We start from the raw sequence: 25981 nt of genomic DNA, 5'->3' as shown, positions 1-25981 counted from the left end.
GTCACTACATTCTGACTCATCTTCATCTTCACTTGCTACATTTTTCGAGATTGCATCATGGGTATGTTTGCTCGGTGTTTTTACATTGTCTGTATCAGCTGCACGAAATGCCACTGAGCATGGAAGTTACTTTGAATGTGAATTGCTATGATCATCCGCCCGCCGCCCCCGCAGAGTCTGATGGGCAACACACGTGTTGCAACATGTTGACGTTCTTCCAAACTCTTTCCACTACGTACGTCTTATCTCTGCAGCTTCAAGATGCTATGAGAATCACCGAACATTCCCTCACGACGATCACTACGTAATAATTTCACACAAGTGGTAAAGCATTGTGACTCTTTCAATGGCATCATGCATCCTCCAACACAAATTGCCAATTACAAAACTCCTGTATCAACCATGCGTAAGCACATAACAAATGCTTTTATAATAGTTACAATCTTCTTAATGTTTCTCCAAATAAATAACGTTGCACCAAGACAATGAATTTGCTCAAAATGTCGATCAGCTACCATCATCTTATTTAAACTGGCTTTGATTTATACCAAACACTCTAACACAAGAAAAGCAGTGTGGCAAATCGAGTACATAAAAAAATCACAGACACAAATTTGAACGACAACAAAATAAAGCATACATAAATTGATGCTCTAATATAAAATTGACCACAAAATTTGCATCCAACAGTGTCTATTTTATGAAATTCAACTTATAATATCTTTCAGCAAAATAAGTTCAATGTAAGTAATTTATGAATATTTTATCATGTGATGTTTTGACTTGTTGGCTTGTAGTTTGATGCATTATTTGATACAATAGCTGTTATATTTTTGGGCCCACCTAATCTTGTAATAGAACGCTCATATATTTTTCAAATATATAAAGCAGTCTTCTCTCATAGAGAAGTTTGAATTGTTTCCAAAAACACAATGCCACGTGGACAAATGCACATAACATTTACCAATGGCTTACATTGGTTATTAGTCCAAATCAAACACTTGACGTTTCAAAGCCTGCTTCACTTGATCTTTGACTTTGTCTAAATATTTAGTTCTCATTTTATTATAGCAAGGGAGTGTGAACCATGCCTTAAATATGAAGCCCAAGTGAAGGTTGCATTAAATTTTTTATGCAACTTTTTCCCTTTAACTTGTGCATCAATATGCAACTTTGCTATCAATTTAAGGCTTCAATTTTTTGCTTTCACTCTTGGGTACTTTTAACATGAAGAAGAATATACTAACACACAACTTTTTAAATTAAAGATAATGACACATAACACATTCTCGTAAAATCTTTATCTTGTCAAATAAGTTTACAAATCACATATTTGTCTTGCTTTTACAAGCTCCCAATTTGTGTAGCTTTTCTCCCAATCGATACTTGCCAATTCGGGTCCAAGTAATAAGACACTCATTATTAGTGCTTCTTTAGTTGACAACTTTCAAACAGTGGCGCCAATCATCTTTGATAATATTCTATTTGGAAAAGCCTCTTTCACAAGGAATGAATGAAATGGGAAGAACTAGAACAACTTGTCATAACTTCAAGTTTAGAAATGTTTCATGTCAATGTGAACTACAAGAAAATACCTGCCATGCATTCTTCAAAATTGCGAGTTTCTTTTATGAAGTCTTTTAAGTGCAAAACTTTCCTCCGTAGAGATGACAAAGTCACTTCAATACATGTGGTCGAAGATGTTATATCCAAAAAATCTTCTTGGAACTTTTTATTTAGTATATCCAAGTCACATAATACATCAGGAAGCATGTAGATGCAAAATAAAACCTTGTATATTCACAATTTGTCATACCAAGCAAGAGCTCCCTCCTTAAAAAATCCCAAGATAGCTGGCATCATTTTGCCAATGTAACCATGATACTTTCTCTAGCTAACCATCTCACATCATGTATTTGTAAAACCTCCAAAATGTGAATATTCATTTCACGAAGAAGGTTTTGAAAAACTTTGTCATCTCAAACTAGATGCATCAATCCATGAGTAAATATTGCTAGCAATCTTATCAATGTATGATAAGATATGAACGGATTTTAATGCATCAAGCATTGCCATGGATTCTCTATGTGCCACACAACACATAGTAATGAGATGAGAAATTACACGCAATGATACGTAAATAATAAGATGCTTTTCTACTACTCTATCGGTTGTCTCATCCACCATGAGACCACAAAAAGGACTTAGTAAGGGTTGTTGAAGTTGTAAATCTTCCAAATATTTGGAGATAGAAAACACAAACTCTTTACCTGCTATCATATTGGTGTAGGAAGAATAATCTTTTCTGCATGGCATTGCATCAACTTCTAATGCATAGGCTAAATTGCATAAATTTTCATACTTCATAATTAGTAAGCTTTCCTTGGCAATGAGGTACATTAATTTCATATAAGTTATGACTCTATTTTTGCTCCTAAATAACTTTTTTTTTGTAGGACCGACCTACATGCTTCTTAAAATATTGTTTCAAAATTATATGGTGGATTTTGACATTTATCCACATTTATACCGATGCCACATAAATGTTCTTTAATACGAGTTGCACCACCAAAAAACTCGTGATTACAAGATTTACAACACAACTGAAAAGTTAGAGTATTTTTATGTAATTTGATAACCTGAGTCGTCCTATTCCACCCGAAGGATTTGAATTAGCTCCCGGTTTCCTTTCTCACTGCTACTTCAACATCATCGCTAAGTTAGAGGGAGTTTTCTACAACTTTCGGCCGCCACTTTAAATAGAGACGAATATTGACTCCGCTCGTTGACACATGGTTTCTACATGGAAAACACATCTATTATTTACAACACAATATAAATTGCTTTAAAAGTCTAAAATTATATTTGAATTCATACTTTTTTAAGTCATAAGAATATTATAAAGATTAAAACTAATATTAAGAAAATATAAATAATATTTTTTTTGAATCAAAACAAAAATATTATAAATATTCACAACAAATTTAAAAATAATCTAAAAAAATAAGTAGATGTATCTCTATAATTATTTCTTTTAAAGTTTTGTTGCTTCTCCTTTTCTTTCATAAACATAAATAAAAAATGAACAATAATATGAGAAGAATAAGATTTACAAAAGTATAACATTGTCTTTTTTATCTTTTTTCTTTATTATATATAATCTAATTTTCTTTTTGAAATAGACAAATTACTTACTTTATAGTATATATTTTTTCTCTTATTTAAACAAAGAAAAAAATCAATTAAGTATCCAAGTAATAATTGAAAAGGTTATATATAAATTTAATAAAATGTTACATAATTAAGAGAAATGGTTTAAAAATTTATTATTTCAATCAAGTTTTAACTCAAGCATTTTTTTTAAAAGTATGAAAGGGGATATAAATGCCTAGTAGTTCCTTTACGTTGCTCATAAAAAACTACTTCATTATGAACCACAGTTTATAACAAAATTTTTACTTATAGATACAAACTTTCTTCAACATATATAAGCAATTTTTTAATCCTCCACGAGACTTATCTCTCTTCTCAATGCTGAGAAAAGAATACACGTCCACACTAGAAAACTAGTTGTTTAAATAGCTATCTTAAAATTTTATCTTACAAAAGAATCTACCATATGATATATCAGTCTAAAACGAATTGTACCAAATTGACGACATTAAGCCGAATTATACTTTTGAATTAATTAGAAAATACAATTCATGAGAATTTTTTGACTAATTCAAACTATAAATGCAACCTATGTTTCTCGTGGCATTTATGTGGGTTTGCACTTCGGATTGGTATCCAACCCACCAAAGGGTGTGCCAGGTGTTCGTTGGTGCACGTGCACATTAGCCTAGACATTATTAAGGATATCACTGACCTTATTATATTCACATTTATATGCTATTTTAACCTTCGAAAGATGTACCCTTTGATTGGTGTCTTTTCATAGCAGAACTACCTCACATCCTCTATCACGATGAGGCAAGCAATGTAATCTCTCTCATGCAATACAAGCTATGGTAATTGTCTAAGCAATTATATGTGTACAATCTTCATGTTGACAATTCTATGTCAACAGTGTTACCTCCTAATCAACTCCAAGTAATATTAGGTGATCTAAATAGCTTGGAATGGATGGAAAAACAGAGTTAAGCCCTAGACTAGTCCCCGGTAGCAACGCCAAATATGTTCAAGTGAAGAGCTTACCTTAGCCTTGCCAAAGCATGTGTTGTTAGGTCTTGCCTTCGTGCTGCAAATGCGACTTCCCATTATGAGTGCGCTCACACCATTGTCACCTCCTTGCCAAAGGGATGAAGGGAGAGTTGTAAATGCCTAGATGGAGGCAAGAACAGATGGTCCTTGGCGATGGTTCTCTCTCACAAAAGGCGGGAAAAGAAGAACCTAATGTAAGAGGAAAACCTACAATCATCATATTCAAACATGCATCCATCAACCAAGCAAGAATACAATAGTATGCAAGGAAGCAAGAAGAGGTAAGAAGGAGAGCTCACCAAAAAACTATTGCAAGGGGATGATTCTATATTGTTGATTCTATTCTAATCTGAGGGATAGAAACATGGTGCCTCCATTAAGAAAATGTATCAAGACTTGCAACGTTACCCAGGGCTCTTCCTGCTCAAGCTCCGCACACACAGGGACACTTTCTTAGGACAGCTTTGGTCCCAGCCACCCCGAGCCCTCCCTCACCAGCCAACCATTACCAGCTTCTTCCTGACCGAGGAGGAGCAAGACACCTATAGAATGGATCCCATGGACCCACCTTGCCCAAGAGGAGTTACCCCGAATTGGGCCTCCACATTCTAGCGTGCTCAACGCCCCCATCCCCCGGGCGTCAGCCACAATCCCCTCATGAGCTCGAGATCCAGGACATGCTCCATCGCCATCGAGCTACTTTTCCACGTGACGTAGCTGAGGGAGACCTCTCAACCATACTCATTAGCCCCATGCTTGATATTTTAGAGAGTGGTATACCATCTATTGGGGGCTCATGCTCCTCTCATGTTTCATGTTTCTGGTATTCCATGGTGAGATTTCCATGGATAGTGTTGTATCACTCCAATGCAATAGTTTTGTTTTGTTTCTATTTTATTTTCCGTTTAATGATGAGATATGCCATGGAAATTATTGTATCATTTTGGTCTCCTAGGCCCATTGGGATTTTAGTAGACATTTAATCTCTCTCTCTCTCTCAGCTTGAGGAGATCTTGGAGAGGCACAAACAACCTTCCCACGCCTAGCAGGTCTGCATAGTCTTCTACAGGCTACCCCCATGCTTGAAATCCTTGATGGCCCCCTCCTCCTACCAGGGGGTTAGCTCCATAGGCAGTATGATGATGATGATCCCATTTTGTATCATATGGCTCGGATTTGACATTCCCATCTCATAACTATAGTCTTTGTTTTCTTATGTACCATGATGAGATTACATGGACACTATTGTATCCCTACCACCTCTACTTTCTTTACCGCCTCGATGGTAGAGAGAGCTATCCGCCGGTTACAGCATGGGAGATCGGCTGACCACACAAGTATACAAAGTGAGCATCTTATTTATGCAGCTGACACACTGGGACCCTTTGTTGCTCACCTCTTTAATAGGGCACTAGTGGAGGGCCTACCAGCTGAGTGGACTATGCACACCATTGTGCCTCTCCACAAAGCGGGAGACATGCTAGACCCCAGCAACTACAGGACTATCATGATTGGTCATACATTTATGGCGTAGTGCTTGAGGCAGAGTTGAGCCCATATGCAGAGAAGGAGAGGGACTGCGAGCACCAGGGCAGGCTAGATTCCGACGAGCTTTCTCCACTATTGACCATATATTCACTCTGAGATGTCTGATTGACCAGGCGATTGACCAGGCTAGGGCGCGGGAGAAGAGATTATGCTGCTGCTTTGTGGATTTCCGCAAAGCATTTGACACGGTGCCACGAGAGAGACTCTTCCAGCGCCTACAGTCATTGGGGATCCCATTAGAGATGGTTTGGGGCATCTATGCTTTATACGAGCAGGTCTTTGGGCGCATACGATGCCCCGGGGGGATATCTGCTGATGTTATTGCTAGCACCATAGGTGTGAAGCAAGGATGCCCACCCTCTCCTACACTATTTGGGCTATACATCGATGAGGTGGCTGACTTCATTGGTCACGGTGGTGGGGACGGGGTAGACATCTCAGGTACCACAAACCACATTATGCAGATGATATTATTCTGGTCTCTGAGTCGTGGATGGGACTACAGCACCATCTCCATGCACTCGATGACTTCTGCACACAGAGGGGGCTTACAGCGAACCTTGGGAAAACCAAGGCCATGATTATCCACACCTCAGGGCCGGTTCAATGAGACAGGCCATCTTCACACTAGCAGGAGGACAGGTAGAGGTGGTAGACTCATATGTGTACCTGGGGATTACATTTACAACTCCGCCAGGAAGATTTACTATGGCACAGGCAGCCAGGGATAGACTCACACGAGGGTATGCAGCTTTGGCCATGCTAGAGAGACACTGTCACCAGGCACACTTCCAAGAGCCCCGCACGAAGGGGTGGTTGCTTGACACACTAGTCACCAATGCTTTGATGTATGTTGCAGCAGTATGGTCACCTGGGCTCGCCACCTCCACATGGTCTCAGATAGGGAGGCCTCAGATTCTCATGCTCTCACGGATGATCCGCAGCAAACCCTCCGTCCCACATGACATTGTCCGAGGGAGTTTGTTGCACCTCCTATGCTAGTAGAGGCCCTCTTCCAGACGATCATACAGAGGATCAGAGATATGCCATCAGATCGACTCTCACATAGAGCTTTTGAGGCGTCCAGGCAGCTCGCGGAGAGTGGAGATAGGAGATCATGGTATTCACAGATGATACACTCATAAAAGCCTCTGGAAGCAAAATAAACTCCCTCTACAAAGGATCCTCCAAGGATGGACTTAATCCACTGCGCGACATCACTGGCCGCTGGGGCTCACTCATTGACATAGATCACCTGCCACCTTTCCAGTATGATATACATGCACCACACATCCAGCTCTCTCACAGTGAGAGAAACAGAGTCCTTCGGCAGGATTTATGGCAACGATACACTCAAGAGCCTTGGATTACACCCAATCAGCCTCTACCGCCGAAGATGCTATACTACAGAGATTTGTTTATGCGTATCTCAGCAGATGGATTCATACAGAGACCTAGATACATGGATGTGTACATGCCTCACAGTGCCCAAGTGGTGATTGGCCAGCTCAGAGTGTCATCACACCAGCTTGAGATTGAGGCAGGTAGGGCAGCACAGATCCCGAGAGAGCAGAGAGGATATGCAGACTATGCCAGGAGGAGGTTGAGAGTGAGGAACATTATGTATGTAGATGGAGAGCATATAGTGTCATTAGAGAGAGATACACCACCATCTTCAGTGGACATCCCTCACTCCGCTAGATCATGGAGTCCGCAGACCAGCACAGATTTGGCCAGTTCTTGCTAGAGACACAGCGCCACGGAGAGAGACACTTCTACGGACTCATACCACAGGGAGAGGTGGGCGACAGCTCCAGCTCACTGATTTCTTCCAAAGATCTATCCCAGTGCCTATCCTGACACAGGAGGGGGTTACACTTCAGCGCGCTGCTGCAGACCTCCAAGCCAGAAGGAGACCGAGAGCACCAGGCTACCAGACTCCCAGACTACATCAGAGGGAGATCATAGAGATACGGACGCGACATCAGCACCATATATAGGAGCAGCTCCCTCACTTGCACTCACACCCGGAGATCATGCTCCGACGTATTTTTGCCTTGCCATCGCCTATGTATCACATATTACACCCCCATTATGGTATTGGTTGGAGCTGGACAGATCTGCATTGCATTCTTGTATACCTTGCGCATATAGGTTGCATACTGAGCCTCTAGCAATAGTGCTCCATCCATCACACCCCCCCACTAGCTCAGTACTTTCATAGTTTATTTCATGTTCATTTTGTCCTTTTTTTGGACATCCAGAAGACATTGACAGTTGTACATTGATTTGTCTCATAAGTCCAGTTCGGCCTCTAGTAGATGTTAATACAGCTTTCTTTCTTTTCTTTCTTTCTCTCTCTCACCACATTGGGTACCTTGTTTGTAGCACCCTATGCGAGATATTCTTGGCTGATGTGAGAGCTTGTGGCTCTTTGTTTTTTTCACGAATATTTTCTTTTAGTTTTACTTTTAGTACCATGATGATGTATTGCATGGAGATGATGTAACATTTTGGTGTCATAGGTCATTTTGGCCTTTTGAAGACGTTAATGCAACTCTCATATATGTCGTTGCACAATATACTATGAGATCTACGGGAGGTTTTACTCCATGGGAGATTTGGCCCACTCTCTAGGATCATTGACTTCCAAGATGAGCATTGCCTAGGGCTCTTCCTGCTCAAGCTCCGCAGATATAGGGACACTTACTTGAGAGAGCTTCAGCCCTAGCCAGTCGCGACCCCTCCCTTGCCAACCAACCATTACCAGCTTCTTCTGGACCCACCTTGCCCAAAAGGTGTTACCTTGGACCGGGCCTCTGCATTCCAGCGTGCTTGTTGATTCACCCGTCTCCCCCCCCCCCCCCCCCCCCCCCCCCAACCCCAAGCCACGATCCCCTCATGAGGTCCAAATCCAGAGCATGCTCCATCACCATTCACCTACATTTCCATGTGACGTAGCTAAGGGAGACCTCTCTGCCAAACTCATTAGCCCCATGCTTGATATTTAGGAGGGTGGTATACCATCTATTGAGGGTTGATGCTCCTCTCATGTTTCCATGTTTGTGGTATTCCATAATGTGATTTCCATGGGCAATTTTGTATCAGTCCGGTGAAATATATATTTTTTTGTTTCTATTTTATTTTCCATTCCATGATGAGATATGCCATGGACATTATTGTATCACTTTGGTCTCATAGGCCCTACGCCTTGATGTAGGGGCTTTTGAGGACAGTTTCACTGGGAGGGACATCATCTTCTACTGTGAGACGCATCAGGCTCCTGGACAGTCCATGCCACATGTTAGTGGATACCGATGGGAGACAGCCTGTAGAGAGGAGACTCGTTCAAAGCATAGAGGACGGGGCTCAGGAGGAGTGGCAGTATTGTTTAGAGAGCACCTACAGCCACTGATACATATAGTCCGTAGAGATGAGCAGGCTAGGTACATGTGGGTTAGACTCAGGGCAGAGACGGGCAGATATCTCTACATTGCTATATGCTATTTTGCTCCTAGTACATCAGTGTATGCGTCACCTAGCGGGCAGTCTCCCTTTTCTATTTTGGATGATGACATTTGGGAGTTCTCCAGGGATGGTGACATCATTCTCCTGGGGGAGGGACTTCAATGCCAGGACCGCCCATAACCAGACAGTATTTTATGATACCTCAGAGGAGATGTTGAGGGAGCTTGATGTTAGGGATGTGTGCCTATCTAGACTCTCACAGGATGAGGAACATACAGTGTATGGGCGGTATTTGATAGACATGGGGACTGCACATGGATTGGCCATCCTGAATGGCCTACAGAGATTCCCGACAAAGCGGGCAGTTTCACTAGCTTTCCACATCGGCATGGTGCTAGTACAGTGGACTATGTTATGGCTCAGCCCAGTCTCATTCCCTCTTTTCAGGATTTTATGGTAGGCACTAGGCCGGTTGGAGTAGCAATGGATCATGCTATCTTGTCCTTCACTCTCACATTTCAGTTCAGCATCGCTCCATTGGGACAGGTCTCCACACACACTCGTTATACCTTTACGAGGGAGACTGACACCGTGTACACAGATGAGATATACAGACGCTTATGTGCCGAGGATCCGGGACAGCCATTAGATGCCTTGGATTATACTTGGTGGAGCTGCGTAGACATAGAGAGGGTCTCTTGAGAGGGAGGGGATCAGAGAGGAAGAGACACCTACAGAGGCAGATTACAGACTTCTTTTGACCAGAGATTGAGCAATTAGGCCAGCAGGCATTGCAGCTAGCCCCAGAGTATAGCCCCAGAGTATAGCCGCACCAGAGGTACACTGATTGATCGGGCTATAGATCTGGGGCGGTCCAGGCGCCCCAAGATGAGAGGCCCATCCCGACACCGGCGGAGACTACAACTGAGGATCAGGACCATACTAGCACGGCATGGGAGACGTCCAGTCAGAGTACTCACCATGGAGGACATTGAGGATATCTGCCATCGATCGATGAGAGACATCTTTGGATTGTGACGTATATGATGCTTACCTTTGTTGCTGGAGTTTTCCTTCCCAGATGTTATCCATTAGGAGCTCCTAGTACCTTACTTTTCCTCATAGTTGTTGTTTTAGTTTCAGTTAGTTGTTTAGTTGTTTTAGCTTTTCTCACAGAGACATTGTATCAAATCCACTAATTGTTGTAACCTTTTTGGTCTCATAGGTCATTTTGGCCTTTTGAGGACGTTAATATATCATTTCATTTCATTTTCATTCTCTCTCTCTCTCTCTCTCTCTCTCTCTCTCTCTCTCTCTGTGCATGCGCAATCGCATGTGTGTGTGTGTGTGTGTGTGTGTGTGTGTGATGTGAAAATGAAACAATAGGATTAGGATTGTTGATTGAGGCATATACCTAATTAGCTGATGGTTCATTGCCTGCAGCCTGCTGCTTTACAGACCATTCATTTTTTCTTTCCAGATCTGAATTGCTGCCTGAAGTGAATAATTTTTTAACAATTGTTTGTCAGCCAACTTCAAATTTGTCATTGGTGATATATCATGCTCGGTTAGCCAGTTTTTGATGGCAATATATTCATAGGTAAATCCATCAGCTGCAATGTGAGGATTAACCATCACCTCCTGAAGGTAGACAATTACAAAAATTAGAAACCTTAATCAAAACTACCATTTAAGCTCATATCAATTGAGGCTCCAAATTGTGCTGAAATGCAAGGGCACATGAAAGACCAGAGACTGCACTAGAAGCTAATATCAATTGAGACTCCAAATTGTGCTGAAATGCTAGGGCACATGAAAGTCCAGAGACTGCACTAGAAGCTATACGCATGCTTGGGAAGAGAGTCCCTTCCTTTTACTCGTAGTGCTTTGTATTATTTGGAACTACCATACTTTCCTGATTGGCTTCACCATCAGTGATTGTACAATTGGAAGTCCGCTATCAAAAGTGACTCTGTGTTTGCAGATATAAGCTCGAAAGCTATTCAACTGTTCCTATGTTGCTACAAATCTTTCATTTGTCAAACTAGCGTTTGCAACAAGCATGTGCCTAGAAACTTTCAATCAGGTCTAGTTAGTCACTATCTAGTATGTTGCCTCTGGGTGATGCTTATAATGTGAGAGAACGCATGCACGAATCCATTAACATTTTCTATGGTACGCTCCCATTCTGCAATGCTTGAGAGGCTTCGTGCTTTGTGCCTTAAGGACAAAACTAGGCTGACTTATCAAAGAGGTAAGGCTTATAACTGTGTAAAAGTGACTTAAGAGTGCTTTTACTAGCTGGTGCTAACTCCAAGCCTATAAAGTGTGTGAATTGCTCATAATCAAGCATCTCCAGTTGGGAGAATTCCTGAGAGATTAGGACCCTGATCAGCAGGCCATGAACAAGCTCTAGCCAAACACAGAGATAGTGGGCTCTGGTGCATAGTCACAAGAAACGGCCGTTTCAGTCCCTAGAAACGCATTTCTCCGTTTCAGAGTCCCATCCGTTTCCATGGCCGTTTCTCGTTTCCCAAGTGATATTGTCACAAGAAACGGCCGTTTCCACCCCTAAAAGCTTGTTTCCCGTTTCTCATTTCTAGTGACTATGCTCTGGTGTTATGGGACCTTAGGGTTTGGGTGATGTGCACAGTTAGTGTAGGTCTAGCCTCAGGCTCGGGGGTGCTCTGATCATTCAAGACCTACGCATATAGGTGCATGTTTTACTTAGGGACTACGGATCTAACCCTAAAGCACATAGTGTTGCAAGGGGACTTTTGCTAGGAGCCCAGATCTCAAAGGCGTTTGGTGAATTATTAAACAGTGTCAAGAATGGATCTGAACTGATGGGTGAGCTTGCGCTGCTGTTTTTCCTGCCCCCGCCTGCCCTCTGCTGCCCTCTGCTGCCCCTCTGCACTGACCCGCCTGCCCTCCTCCTGCCCCCGCCTGCCCTCCTGCTGCTCCCGCCAGCCCTTTTGCAGCCCCCTGCCTGCCCTCTGCTGTCTTCGCCTGCCTTTCTTCAGCCCCCGCCAGCCCTTCTGCTGCCCCCGCCTCCCCCTCTGCAGTCCCCGCCTGCCCCTCTGCTGCCCCCACCTGCCCCACTGCCTTTGCTACCCCAGCTGCTCCCGCCCTTCTGCTCCTGCCTTTGCCCCCCTCTTCTGCACCCGCCTCTCTATGAGCAGCAATTTTACCTAGATTCAAGTCGGCCGCCCATTTTTTTTTTGATTGGCTTTATGGCTTCTTCTGCCACAGCCAATCTTTCGTCACCCCCATTGGCCGGGAGAATCATCAATTTTTCACAAGACGAGCTCACCTCTCTTCAGCACGACATTGACCTTGAGGTCCAGACTACCCTTGTTGCGAGAGTTTATGGTTCCCACCCTTCTCGTTCACAGGCCCGTGAATGGCTTCTAGCAGCTCTCCCTTCGGAGCTAATTGTGCACTTTCGGGATACTCGTTTACTTGGTCGAGGCTTCTTCCAGGTGGACTTTCATTCTTCAGAAGCTACTTCTCAGGCTTTGGCTAGCAGCCCCTTTCCTCTTGGTCCTAGGAAGATTTTCTTCTTTCAGTACCAGGTGGGCTTTGATCCAGTGGTGGAGGATCAGCGCCTTACCCCAGTCTCATTACGGTTCCCTGCTCTTCCTCGGTCCTATTGAAAGATTTTAGCTTCCATAGGGGCATCCTTTGGCCAAGTTCTAGAGGTACCTATCCTCCCGAGCTCTCCCGCCTCAGCTTCCGCGGCCGTTACCGCCACTCTTGATGGTGTACCCCGGGTCCTTGTGCTTGTTCTTGATCCATCGATTACTGATGATCATGTTATGCTTCAGAGACCTGACGGATCTCATTTCCGCCAGAGGATGGAGATTGCAGGCAGACCTGACCAGTGTCGGATCTGTCGTCGCGCCAGGGTCACATTGCTAGAGATTGTCCCAGATCGAGGGGCCATGCTAGGAGGCGGCGTGGTCCTGCCCATCAGAGGCCTTCTGCACATGCCGAGACTCCAGCTGCTCCTTTGCCCAGCAGACCACACAGCGTTGCGTTGTGGTTAGGGATGGCAGGCACCCTCGGACCCCCGTACCTGCCCATTCACCCACACTCCCTGTGGAGCACCCTAACCCCTATGCAGCTCTTGCCTCACAGGATGTTGATCCTTTTTTGGAGGATGAGGCCTTACAGACACATGATTTGGATCCCTCACAAGAGGATGCTGCATTACAGTTTTACAGGATGACTGCCCTTGAGGATGATGTTGCACATTCGCATTGTCATGGTACCTCTCTAGTTCTGAGGACTAGCCCTGGCTTTTCCCTGGAGTGGGAGAGAGAGGTAAGGTTTACATCGTCAGATTTTCCCTCCCTTACCTATGCGAGACGTACTTCCACCTCTAAAGGGGGTCCTTCGTTGACCACGAGATCTGATCGTTCCTACTCTGAGTCTTTATGAGAATTGTCTCTTGGAACATTAAGGGTCTTGGGGTTTTTTTCCGCGTCGACGGAAACAAATTGTAAAAACCTAGCTTCATTGTGCAGTCACAGCTGGACCTATGGATATATTGCTCTTGCAAGAGCATAAACTGGATGCTAGTCAGTGTGGGAGATCAGGCAAGCTTCTCTCAGGACACACCTTTTGGTCCCCAAGGGTGGTGTTTGTATCTCTGTTTCAGCTTTGATCTTGCCTTGCATCATTGGACATGGTGTTATTTTGCCTGCAAGAGCGCAGTGGATCCTTCTTATGCAGGGTACTACACGCATTGGTATTCTCAACCTCTATGCTCCTAACCATAGAGGTGAGAGGATTGCCTTTTGGAAATCTCTCACTACATTGATGCCTCTTGCCGACCATTGGATTATTAGTGGGGATTTTAACATGGTTGAGATGCCAACGGATAAAAGAGGTGGACATGGCTTGGTGCATCCTCTTGAAACAGCGTCTTGGGAGAGGTTTATACTCTCCATTCATGGTAGAGATTGTTGGCATCAGGATGACATTTTGAGGAGTCCATCCACTCTTATTCATGGTCTAGCAGGAGAAGAGATGTAGGGTGTATCTATGCACGGTAAGACAGATTTTGTGGATGATTGGGTGCTTGACAGAGGTGGACATACTTTGAGTGCTACAGGCACCTCCAAATCGGATCATTGTCGCGTCGTATGCTTGATATTTGGAGATCTCATGACTTCTTACAGGCCTCTCAAAGCCTCGCCTCTGCTCTCTGTGATATTAGTGGCTTTTATCACACATGTGCCCTGTCTAAGAGGCAAGAGGCCTTGGACTTAGAAAGGGCTATTAGACGTAGATTGGCTGCCTTGCAGAAAGAGCACGAGAAACATCCTCATGCTCAATGGGTTGCAGATTCTTTATGTACTATTAGAGCAGAACTTCATCACTCTCTTGAGCAACGCGCGGGGTATCGCTTCCATGCCCAGGAATCCTTTTGGACACAGATGGGTGGCAGATGTAACAAACATTTCTTTGCTTCTCATGGCCCATCTCATGCTAGAGGTAGTGTCAGACAGTTGCAGGATTCACATGGCACTCTTCACTCAGATCCTCTCATGGTTAGACAGATTGCCACCGATTTCTACTGCCAGCTTCTTAGTGCTGAGCCGTATTCTGATCTGAGACACAGGGCACAGAGGAAGGTTTGGAATGCATTGCCACATTTGATCACCGAGGAGATGTGTGCCGCTCTGGATGACCCTTTTTCTATGCAAGAGTTCACTCATGCTCTTCATGCCTTACCTCATGGTAAGTGTCCAGGGGAGGATGGCCTCTCCCCTGTTTTTTTCACTACTTTTTGGGATGAGATTGGGGCTCAGATAACATCGGCTTTGCAGGAGATGTGGGACACAGGTTCTATGCCTTCTTCTCTCACTGATGAGGGGCTTATTTATCTTATTCCTAAGAGTAGGGATAAGACATTGATTGGCTAGTGGAGACCTATCACCTTACTTGGGACTGCCTATAAGATTCTTGCTAAGGCAGTGAGCATCAGATTGCAGCCAATTTTGCAGGATGTTATTCATGATACCCAGAATGGATTCTTACACGGCAGGAGCATCTTTGATAACATTTTCTCGTTTTGGGAGGCCGTCGAATGGGCTAAAGCGAGCAATCAGCCCTTAGCCATTCTGCTCTTGGATTTTGAGAAGGCCTATGATAGACTGGATTGGGGCTTTCTTGAGGGTACTCTTAGTCATATGGGCTTCTCTCAGAGATGGATCAAGGGAGTTTCATGCATGTATCGTGATGCCCACAGTAGAGTTCTTGCTTGCGGTGATAGAGGAGAGCGGTTTCAGATTTCTCGCTCAGTACGACAGGGCTGCCCATTAGCCCCTTTATTATATATCATAGTTGCAGAGGCCATGAGCATCTTTCTCCGCTCCACTGCTGGTATTTCAGGATTGAGGTTGCCTCTTCGTAGTCATGAGGAGTTGGTTGACTCTGAGTTAGCTGATGACACAGCCCTATTTTTGGAGGTTTCACATATTTGCTTATGCTCCTTCCGGGTAGCACTAGAGGAGTTCTGTTTGGTAGTAGGGGCACTCATTAATTGGCACAAATCTATTGGTTTTTGGGTTAGTGATTCACCGAGAGTTGATTGGGGTGCAGAGCTTGGTTTTACTTGGATCAACAGAGGATGTATTGCTAGATATTTGGGATGCCAAGTTGGGATTGATATTTCTCCTGCACAGCAGTTTGCTCCGGTACTTATGAGTATCCGGAAGAAGCTCCTCCATTGGAGCTCCAGGAGATTAGATTTAGCCTCCAGAGCTTTGGTGGCTAATCAAGTTTTGCTTGCCTCAGCTTGGTTTATTGCCTCTTGTTGGTGCTTCTCTCGTGCATGGAGATTGATCCGCAATTTTTTCTCGTCGGGCTTGGATGGCATCTCAGACACTCGTGCCAGGGTTACTTGGCTCACAGTTATTCAGCCCAAAAGAGAGGGGGGCTTGAATATTATCGATCTGGATGTTCAATGCAGGGCGTTGCTTTGCAAACTTGTGGTCAGAGGTTTCCTACCAGGCACTGAGCCTTGGAAGGATTTTTTCTTGTCTCAAATTTCCAAATGTACACCTAGGGTCGAGAGAGACTAGATGCCCAACACACGTTTTTTGTTCACAGAGGCTGATATTAGGGCACCATCTTCCCCTCTTATTGCAGCCATTGTCAGGGCATGGAGTAGCATGAGATATTTTTTGTGACAAAGGCTTCCTAGGTCTTTGGACAAGGCTAACTGACAACCTACTATGTGGAACGAGTTCATTAGGGATGCAATGGTCAGGATGGGAGGGATACGTATACACAGTTCTTGCTTGGAAGACCTTTAAGAGTCTTCCAGAGGATCGGAGAGTTGCATCCACTCAGCATCTTAGGGGCTCTCGCATTCGTATTGATCAGATTGATGCAGCTATTCCGCATGAGTGGCTTTCTGGGACCTTTCATGGAGACTATCATGCGAGTTGGTTGGGAGATACTCAACATTGAGGTTCATTAGGTGTCAATGCAAGTTGCCTATACTTGATTGCACCATTACATTGCGATTTGGAGCCTTGGAAGGCGTGTCAATTCAGGGTATCCCGCACTGAGTGAGTCAGTTCATCTTGGATGATTACAGGTTGATTTCCTACATCAAATTTTGAGTTTGTTGGCTATCTTGGAGTATCTGGAACATTCATTGGAGTGTGGTTGAGTTGAGGAAGGCTCATTTACAGATTTGAAGTGTGCGGAAGGTGTATGCATTGAGCAAACATGTCGGACAATCCAGTTCAGATTGTTGGTGAAAAGCTGGATAGGAAGAACTTCCAGACGAGGATAGGCATACCTCTGCAGGTTTTTTTTTTTTTTCGAGAAAAGATCCTTTCATTAGTTATATAAAAACGCCCGTAGGGCTACAAAAGATCCTCTCCTGCTCACGAGAAAAACAGAGCCGTGAACAAAGCAAGGCAGCCCGGGAGACTCTCCCTAGGTGCTGGAAAGTACAAGCATCAGTACAAAGAACTGAGGGGCTAAATCATACAATAGGAGGGGGGAAAAGCCAAACACGTGGCCTGTAATGCCAACGGGGGGATCTCGCGTGTAGGGTAAAGAAGGGGCCACTGCGCCAGGTGGTGTGAAAGGCCTGGCGCCGCAAGATCGCCTCATCCAAGTCGCCCCGGATGCGGTCATACTGTCCTCGCAAGGTGTGGATCAACTCCTGCCAAATCCCCCGTACAGTCTCTGCTGGTGGCTCCAGTCTCCCCTCAAAGGCCCTGAAACACCGGGCCCTCCAGGTGAACCAGATGGTGAGGCTGCTGAGGAGCTCCCATCGTAAATCCCTCTCCTATGTCCAGCTGGTGGACGAGAAATCCGGTGACGGAACAAAGCGAGGCTGGCCCCCAATGAATCTGATGGCCTGACTGTCCTGCTTCGTCTCATAGCCCATAGGAGGCCCTGACGAAGTCGACCAAGCAGCGGCACCCCACGTAAACATACCCTCTGGAGAGAGGGGGGCCAGAATACGCAGCATCCGCAGCCAAATCTGCTACGCCTGAGGGCAATCCCAAAGGCAATCTGTGTCTCGATAGGGTGACCACATCGGACGCAGGCCGCCAAAAGACCGCTGTAGACAAGCCAGGTGCCAACTGCTGAGCCCCTGTGGGCGACCAGCCACCACCACTGGAAAGTCGAGATCCTGCGAGCCTGTCGACTAGCCCAGAGCCGGGCCCAAAAATCCTCCAGGAACTCCTGTGTGAGTCCCTGTAGCCGCCAGTGCCCCGCTGCACAGCTGGAGAGACCATCCTCCTTGCCGTCAAAATATGCCGCCCCAGCCGAACAGTATACTGGAAAAAGGTGATCTCTGTGGCCTCAAAAGATGCATAAGGATCATGCCACTCGTACTCCCCAGGGTCCCACTGTAGCCGGGCCAAGGGGCGCGCTGCATATGCCCATATGCACCAATCCGGGAGCACATCTACAGGGTCTGGGTCAATATGCCACTTCTGAGAAGCGGCGGCCACTACCCGTATCCTCTGAAAGGTGCACTCTGCAACCAAAGGCGACTCCACTTCCACTCTCTGAAGTCTGCCCTCATCCTGAATCTCATAGTAGAGGCATCTGCCATCCTCAGTGCAAGCTCTGACAGCAATCAGGATCTCCAACTGTGTAAAGGCTCTGGTGACAAATCTAGTCCAATCTGGCATCCCAAATACCGCACTGCTGTGCCAGGAGAAATCCATCTAAAACCGGGGTCCGGGCTGCATGCCGGAGTGGGAGCACTATTGATCCAAAAGGCCACTGTCTTGCGCCAATTGATCAATGCTCCCGAAGCTGCACTAAAAACCTGGAGCGACTGCTCTGCCCGAAGAAGATTGGCCTCTTGGCCATGCAAAAATAAGCCCGTGTCGTTTGCAAACTTAGCATCGAGCAGGTCCTCCCCCTGGACTGGGAGCTGGAGTCCTCTCAAACCAACCTCCTCTGCCGTCAAATACATGCTCATAGCCTCCGCAAAGAAGAGAAAAAGAAAAGGGGCGAGGGGACACCCCTGACGGACTGATCTGGTCAGCTCAAAACTCGGCCCCCGTCCTCCTGCAATCAACACTTGGCTACGAGCTGTGGAATACAGAGCTGCCACCCCTCTAATCCAACCTGGCTCAAAGCCCAGGCGAAGCATAGTGCCCTCTAAGAAACCCCAATCGACTCTATCGTATGCCTTCTCAAAATCGAGAAGCATCACGACCAAGTCCTCACCAAGAAATCTAGCTCGGGCCGTCGCCTCCCAGAAGGTGAAGATGTTGTCAAGGATACTGCGCTCCTTGACGAATCCTATCTCGGTAGCATGAATCAACTCCCCCACGAAGGGCTGGATCCTCAAACTCAAAGCCTTTGCTAAGACCTTGTAGACAGTATTGAGGATCGTAATAGGTCTCCAATGCCGAATATCATCTGATACTCCCTCCCCCTTGGGGATAAGAAAGATCAAGCCCTCTAAAAAGCTCTGTGGCATCACCCCAGTGTCCAAAACATACTGAAAGCCCCTGCGGAGGCCTGGCCCCAAAAGGTCCCAATAGCGCATAAAAAAGGCAGGCGTGAGTCCGTCCTCCCCTGGGCAGCTATGTCGCGGCAGGACCCTCAAGGCCTCAGCAAGCTCAATCTTTGAAAGAGGCGCACCAAGAACTGTACGCATACGATCTGTGACCCTCCTCTGCACATGGGCCCACACAGTCTGTCTGCAAGCATCCCGATCCTCAGTGGTGGCTGGCTCCACTGAAAGCAGGTCTCTATAGAATCCAGTGGCAATGGCTCTGATCTCCCCGGGCTCAGTAGCTACCGATCCATCCGGCCTCCCAAGCTGACGGACTCCTGCTCGAGCATGGCGGGGTCCAGTAATCTCAAAAAACTCCCCAGTCACTCTATCACCAAGCGGCGTCCACTGAGAGGCCTGGCGACGATAGTAGAACTCATGTCTCTGCTCCTCTGCCTCTCTAACCTCCTGGCGTGCCTGGCTCAGCTGGGACACCACCCACTCACATGCAGGCTGCTGTTCCTGAAGGCGCTGAAGCGAAGCAAGGCTGCGTCTCAGCCGATGCTCCCGCTTGCGAATCTCTCCCAGCCGTGTCAAAGCTGCAGCGTGCAGAAAAGAGCTAAGCTCGATGAGTCCCTGGGCACACTGGCCTGCTGCATCCTGGTCAGAGCACTGACTATCATGCCAGATCCTCTCAATGTCCTCAGCGAGACTAGGATCTGTAAGTACCCTCTCTGGGATCCTCAACTGCAAGCTGGGCTCCCGTGTCCTCTCCTCAAATGTCAAGATAACTGGCGCATGATCTGAAAATGAGGTGCTAGCGAGAATGCCGACGGAGCCCCCTCGCTCCCCTAACCAGTCGCCCACATAAAAGCGATCAATCCGTGATAGATTAGTCCCTCCCTGCCGGCGATCCGACCGAGAGAAACTAAGACTGTCCTGAGAGCAGGAGAAGGCCCCATGCTGCCATGCATCAGTGATCCTCAGTGACATGCAAAACCGCTCCCAAGCTGCAAGCTCCATGCCGTGCACTGTAACATGACTGCCTCCCACCCTATCGGCCGGGTCCTCAAGCATGTTGAAGTCTCCCCCGACACACCAATGTGCGGCCTCTGGCAATGCATCCGTAACCTGGGTCCAGAACTCTGCTCTGGCACTAGCATGGTTGGGCGCATAGACGTTTGAGCACGCCCAATAGCTCATCATGCATCCTCAGAATGACATACTGTGCTCTACCAAGCACAATGATCCCTTGATCCACAATGGCCTGCCGCCATACATCTGCAATGACCATGCATACTCCTCCCTGTCCACCCAAAGGACCTAACCCTGCAGACCAAAAGGTGTCCCATCTACCAGGCATCACCGAACTATATCTCCGGATCCTGCTCTCACCCAAGTGGTGCTCCTGCATCATCAAAATATCAATGCTGCCACCAATCAAGCATCTCTCAAGCTCCTGCCTCAAGCAACCACGATAGCGTATAAAATGTGCTCCGCCAAGGCCCTGTACATTCCATGAGATGATCCTCATGGATGACCTGCTGAGGTGGATGCTGTCTCAGCCGTACGGCGGGCCTTCGCAAGCGGCTTGGATGGAGAGAGTAGTCCCCATCCGAGCGGCTGCGAATCTGCCCACCCGGTGTACTGCAAGAATCAGGGATCAGGCGCCAGTGGCTGTGACCCATGGCGACTGCCTCCCGCTTAGACAGAGCAACCTCGTGTATACGTACATATCCAGGGTCGTGTGCTAAGTCTGCCACTATGCGAACGACCAAATGACGAATCCCTGAGGCATCCACACTCCCGGGATCCAAGAAAAAATGAGCCAACTCCCATAGTCGGCCTATCACATCTGTCACCTCCAGACCGCTCACATGGTGAGAAAACTCAACTGCCTGAGTCTTCAAGGTGCTAAGAGCGAGCTCCAGAGTCCACTCCCGGTCACATGGGCCACAGAGAGGGAACGAGAAGGCCACCGCTGAATCAAGTGCCTCCTCCCCGCGGGCCGGAGGTATCACTACATGAACTCGGATGGGTGCTGGCTCATGGGGGCCCTCTGCTCCAAAAAGCCGTGTGAATGAGTAATCAAAAGCCTCCGAGCGCTGTCTAGTGCCGAGGCGACTCAGCCGACTGCGGATAGATGATATCCGTGAAGCCCGAATCGGCATGGTAAGTCTCCTCTGCGGTGCTCGATCAAGATCGGTGCTCAGAGCCCTCCTGACTGCAGGTGAACGCCAGGGGACTGCCAGGGCCTCCGGGGAGTTGAGGCGGGCGGGGGGGGGAGGAGGGGGGCGAGGGAGGTGGAGAAGGAGCCGTTGCCGAAACCGGAGCGGGGACGGGAGGCGGCGAAGGTGGAAGCGAGGGGGGGATGGGGGTGGGGGGGGTGAAGGAGGGGGTGCTGGCATCTCCTGGTCCTCAGTCGCAGGGGTCTCCTCCTGTAGGGGAGCAAAGCTGTGGGGTCTCCTCCTGTGGGGGGGGGTGAAGGAGGGGGGGATGGGGGTGGGGGGGGTGAAGGAGGGGGTGCTGGCATCTCCTGGTCCTCAGTTGCAGGGGTGTCCTCCTGTAGGGGAGCAAAGCTGTTCCTCACGGGAACCCAGTGATGCTGAGACTGTGGCTGCTCTGCTGCATCGGTCTCTGGGCGTGCTGCTGTGGCTGTCTCCCTCGACGGCGCCCCTGTCCAGGCTGCCACTCCGAGGTCTCTGTGGCATGAGCAGGTGTCCCGGAGGCTTCCTGCCGAGCCGCATCTATGGTGGGCGGGCCACCAGGGGCCTGCTGCTGCGGTGAGGGTCGGGGTCTCCTGCGAGGACAGGCCTTGGCCAGATGGCCGACCTGCCTGCAAATAAAGCACTGGTTCGGGAGCCCCGAGAACTCCACTCTCTGATCAATCCATCCCCCCCCTATCCGAGGTAGCTGAATGACCTTCGAAAGGGAGGAGATGTCAGGAACCAAAACTCTGACCCAAGGTAGCCCTGCTGCTCTGGCCACCACTGAAGCTGCTGTGGGGCCAGTCTCTAGCACCGAACCCACCAATGCTCCTAGCCTAGAAAGGAGCGGCAGGTACTCACAGCGGAGTCCAAGGAAGCAGACGGTAACATGGAAAAGGCGCTCTCCCTGCTCGGCCGCTGCTGGGCCAAAGCCATGCTGCCAAGGTCTGAAGAATGCCCGAGCACCCCTGATGTCTAGGGGACTCATGGCTAGGACCTTGGCCACGTTCTGGGCAGTCTCGAACTCGATCTGGTAGTGACCACAGCCCAATAGCTGAACGTCCAGGATCTTGCCCACATCTGCAAGAAGGCCGGCCTGGAGAAGATCCCGGATCTCCCCTCTGCTGGGGCGAGTGCGGACTATACGGCAGATGGTGGAGTGAGCCTGGAGGCGTTCCACCTCTGCGGCGAGGCTCGCTTCCTCTTCTGGCGAAAGAGAAAGTCTGATGGGGGTATCCTCAGGGGCGGGCGAGGGGGCTGCGGGAGAGTCCCTCTGAGGTGGGGCGGGAGGAGCCTCCATCAGTGTCTGAAGCTAAGGCGAAGGCGGAGCGAAAGCGGAGAGTCCTGCAAGAGCCGAGCTACACACAAAGGGCGGAGGGGGAAGGCGGAAGGCAAAACCAGGGGGCGGAAAAATCAGAAAAAAGGGGAGGCAAGGCGGCGAAGACAAAAAAAAAACCCCCCAAGGGGGGAGGCAGAAACAGCGCGCAACAGGGGGCGGGGGGGAAGTGAAGGCAACGGTGGCGAAGACAAACGGGAGGGCGGGGGCGCTGAAGCCAAACAGGAGGGGGGGCGGGGCGCTGAAGACAAACGGGAGGGCGCGAAGGAGAGGAGGAGCTGCAGGGGCGGGCGCTGCAGCGCTGGGGCGCAGGACAGCCAGGTGGGGGAGGGAGGGGCAAGCGCGAGTGCAGGCGGGGGGGGGGGGGGGTGGGGTGAGCAGACGCGATGGCGGGAGAGGAGAGAAGGCGTGCAGTCAAGCGCGAGCCGGGGGGGGAGGGGGGGGGGGGAGGGGGGGGAGCGCAGCTTCAGCGAGCGATTCTTGTGGTTCATACCTCTGCAGGTTATTGCTCTGCCAGGCCAAGAGGATACAGATTTCCTCATGTATTCTATCATGCCTGGTGGGAGATTGAGGAGATGTAGTATGGAGGAGATCATACCAAACACTAGGCTTAGTCCAGTGAGGATTGTTGGTCGCTCGGGGAAGGTTTCACTGTTCGGAATGCCAGGCTTCTCCTCACTCGTCGACAGATGCATAGGATCCCTACTCTCAGGCCTCATTGGGAGAGCTATGATATTTCTCCAGTTATACAGCGCAGATATTGGCATAGACTTTGGCACTCATACAGAAGGAGCCAGATCTCTCATTTCTTTTGGTTATTCTTACATGGTGGTCTCCCCACCAATTAGTGGAGATCAGTTTTCGGTGTAGCACTTCCTGTCCTAGATGTGCGGCAGATTCTGAGTCCGTACAACATTGTCTATGGGGATGCAGCATTGCACAGCAGATTTGGGGTCCTGTAGCCCAACTTATGGGCAAATTGAGTGGCCGAGCCATGCATGTGACTTGGGGGGCAGTTGCTTGGCTCTCCCAGTCCGGTCCGCAACTTTTTTATGAGGGCAGTGGTACAGATTTTTTTTTTTCATTCGTAGAGGTATTGCCTAGCATGGTTTATTGCAGGATGTTCCTCACTCTGATTATACACCCCCTAGACAGAGGATTGACACCAGTTGGGAGATTATTGCCAGTATTATAGCATGGCAGATATGGAGAGCTAGATGCACGGAGGCTATTGAGGGTGTCCAGATTTTTGGGTCTCAGTGCATTAGTACTATATGGGGTGATATCATCCACACTCTTATGGCTACTTGCGCTCGCATTCAGGGACCCTCTCGTTCTGCGCAAGCAAAGCGTGTGATATTTATGCGGGAATGGGACCATGGCATCATCTTTTCCTCTAGTACCATAGGTCTTACATGGCATCATGATGCTCCTCAGTGGTTGAAATCACCTTACATATTGGGGTGATTCTATTCTCATCCTGCTTATAGCTGTGATTGTTGTATGTTTTTCTCATACTTAATAGAAGTCTCTTTCTGGGAAAAAAAAAAAAAGGCGTTTGGCCACATACAGAATTAGCACAAGTCCTTATTTTTGTTTCCAAAACAAGGCCTTTTCACAAGAGTTCAACCAAATGGTTCTTGGTCTCAATAACCAAAGGAAGATGCCAAAAAAGTAGGACCTTGGAGGTTGGGTCACAGTTTGTTTTTTTTTAAATTTAAAGAGCAATGATTTTATGAAATGTTAATTAAAAACAATGTAAATAAACAAGGGCAAAGGAGGACCTGAGAGAGATGGCAAATGAAAAAGCTCGGGATTACATCACTGTGGGATCCAGAGAAGGATCTCCAGTTCACTTCGGCCATAGCTGCAGTCTGAGCAACCTCACGAAGGCTCTCAAGGACAACAAATACCTCTGTTTCTAGATTGGGACGATCTCTTCGTCTTGGCTCTGCACATTGTAGACCCAACTTTGCTAATTCTACTGCCTCGGATAGTGGCCAGTCTCCTGCAGACTGGTCAATAACTTCACAGAGCCTATGATTATCAACAGCTGCTTCAATTAAATCCACAACACCAACTTGTTGCTTGCCTGTCAGCACCTGGAGAATCACCACTCCTAGAGCAAAGAGATCAGAATGAGGACCAAAGGACCCTGTACGCAGGTACTCCGGGTCCATGTAGGCAAACGTACCAGCAGGTCTTGTTTCTGTATCGACAGTGAAGTTGTACATCAAATCGTTGGGAATCCATCGGGCCAGGCCTGCATCACTTAATTTGCTTACAAAGTTGTGGTCTAGCAAAATGTTCCCTGGCTTGAGGTCACGATGAACAATTGGCTGTGGTGCAACGTTATGAAGAAATATCAAAGCAGTGGCCACTTCAAAACAGATCCTGACCCGTACATACCAAGGGAGCGGAGGCGTGCCACCTTTGCACATCAAACGATCCTCGAGGCTGCCATTTTCCATATACTCATAAACAATGCAGGATCTCTCTTTACATGCACCAAGAAGCACTACTATGTGGGGGTGGTGAATATGACTCAAAACTTCCACCTGCCAAAAGAGAACCATGCACAACATTATGAACTGAAGCTTCTCTATTTGATAATGACCATGCACAGGTGTGTTTGTTACCATGTGTAAGTTTGCAAAGGGGACACACACACATTTATAAATATTAATATGCATGCTTGTGATATTGATGTACGTATGTATGTACAAACAATGCAGGCAATAAAGAATGTACACATGTATGCATGCACCCATTATACATAAATACAGAGAGACCATTTACTTCACATGAGACAGACATACACATCCCAGCTACCCACCACAAGCTTCTTTGCAACCACCTCCACCAGGTGCCAAGGAGAGCCACCTGAGGATGACCAGCCGGTGAGACAGACCAGGCAGTATATACAGGCCTTGAGGTTCCCTAGTGTTTCCCTAGAGAAAGAAAGAAGAAAGAAAGATATATTAAGCATCTACTAAAGACCCAATGGGCCTATGAGACCAAAGTGATACAATAATGCCCATGGCATAACTCATCATGGAACGGAAAATAAAATAGGAACAAAACAGCTGCTGTACATTCTCTCTCTAGCTTGAGACTTGGCAGGACACAGGCGACCACTCATCTACACACCTCTCCTCACATACAATTCAGACCGTCAAGCAGCTTCTGCTCAAAACTGCCTGTTCAACAGTGGACTAT

The 25981-nt window shown here is 47.5% G+C and overlaps 1 protein-coding gene across 7 annotated transcripts in view; it reads right to left on the bottom strand.

Moving 5' to 3' along the window:
- Nucleotides 1-256: 256 nt before the first annotated feature.
- The window catches only part of LOC147637249 (U-box domain-containing protein 52-like), a 124137-nt gene continuing 98412 nt past the window's right edge, over nt 257-25981 (bottom strand). Inside the window, exons 6-9 of one of the 7 annotated variants that reach the window (XR_015266365.1) lie at nt 24547-25320; nt 10634-10860; nt 4198-4410; nt 2550-2799 (exon numbers count right to left, since the gene is read on the bottom strand). Coding sequence is in view for 6 of the 7 variants with exons in the window: in XM_086800868.1 (XP_086656994.1) it covers nt 10672-10860; nt 24547-25320 (963 nt within the window). In the remaining variant the exon portion in view is untranslated. Of the gene's footprint in view, nt 392-2549; nt 2800-3850; nt 4411-10586; nt 10861-24546; nt 25321-25981 lie in introns of those variants that run through there. The other 6 variants (XM_086800868.1, XM_086800865.1, XM_086800867.1 and 3 more) reach the window with 6 other exon arrangements.

The sequence above is a fragment of the Cibotium barometz genome, chromosome 7, assembly GCF_041138505.1.
Source record: "Cibotium barometz isolate CiBa-2024 chromosome 7, ASM4113850v1, whole genome shotgun sequence".
Taxonomy (NCBI): domain Eukaryota; kingdom Viridiplantae; phylum Streptophyta; class Polypodiopsida; order Cyatheales; family Cibotiaceae; genus Cibotium; species Cibotium barometz.
This window is presented reverse-complemented; position numbering and strand designations above follow the sequence as displayed.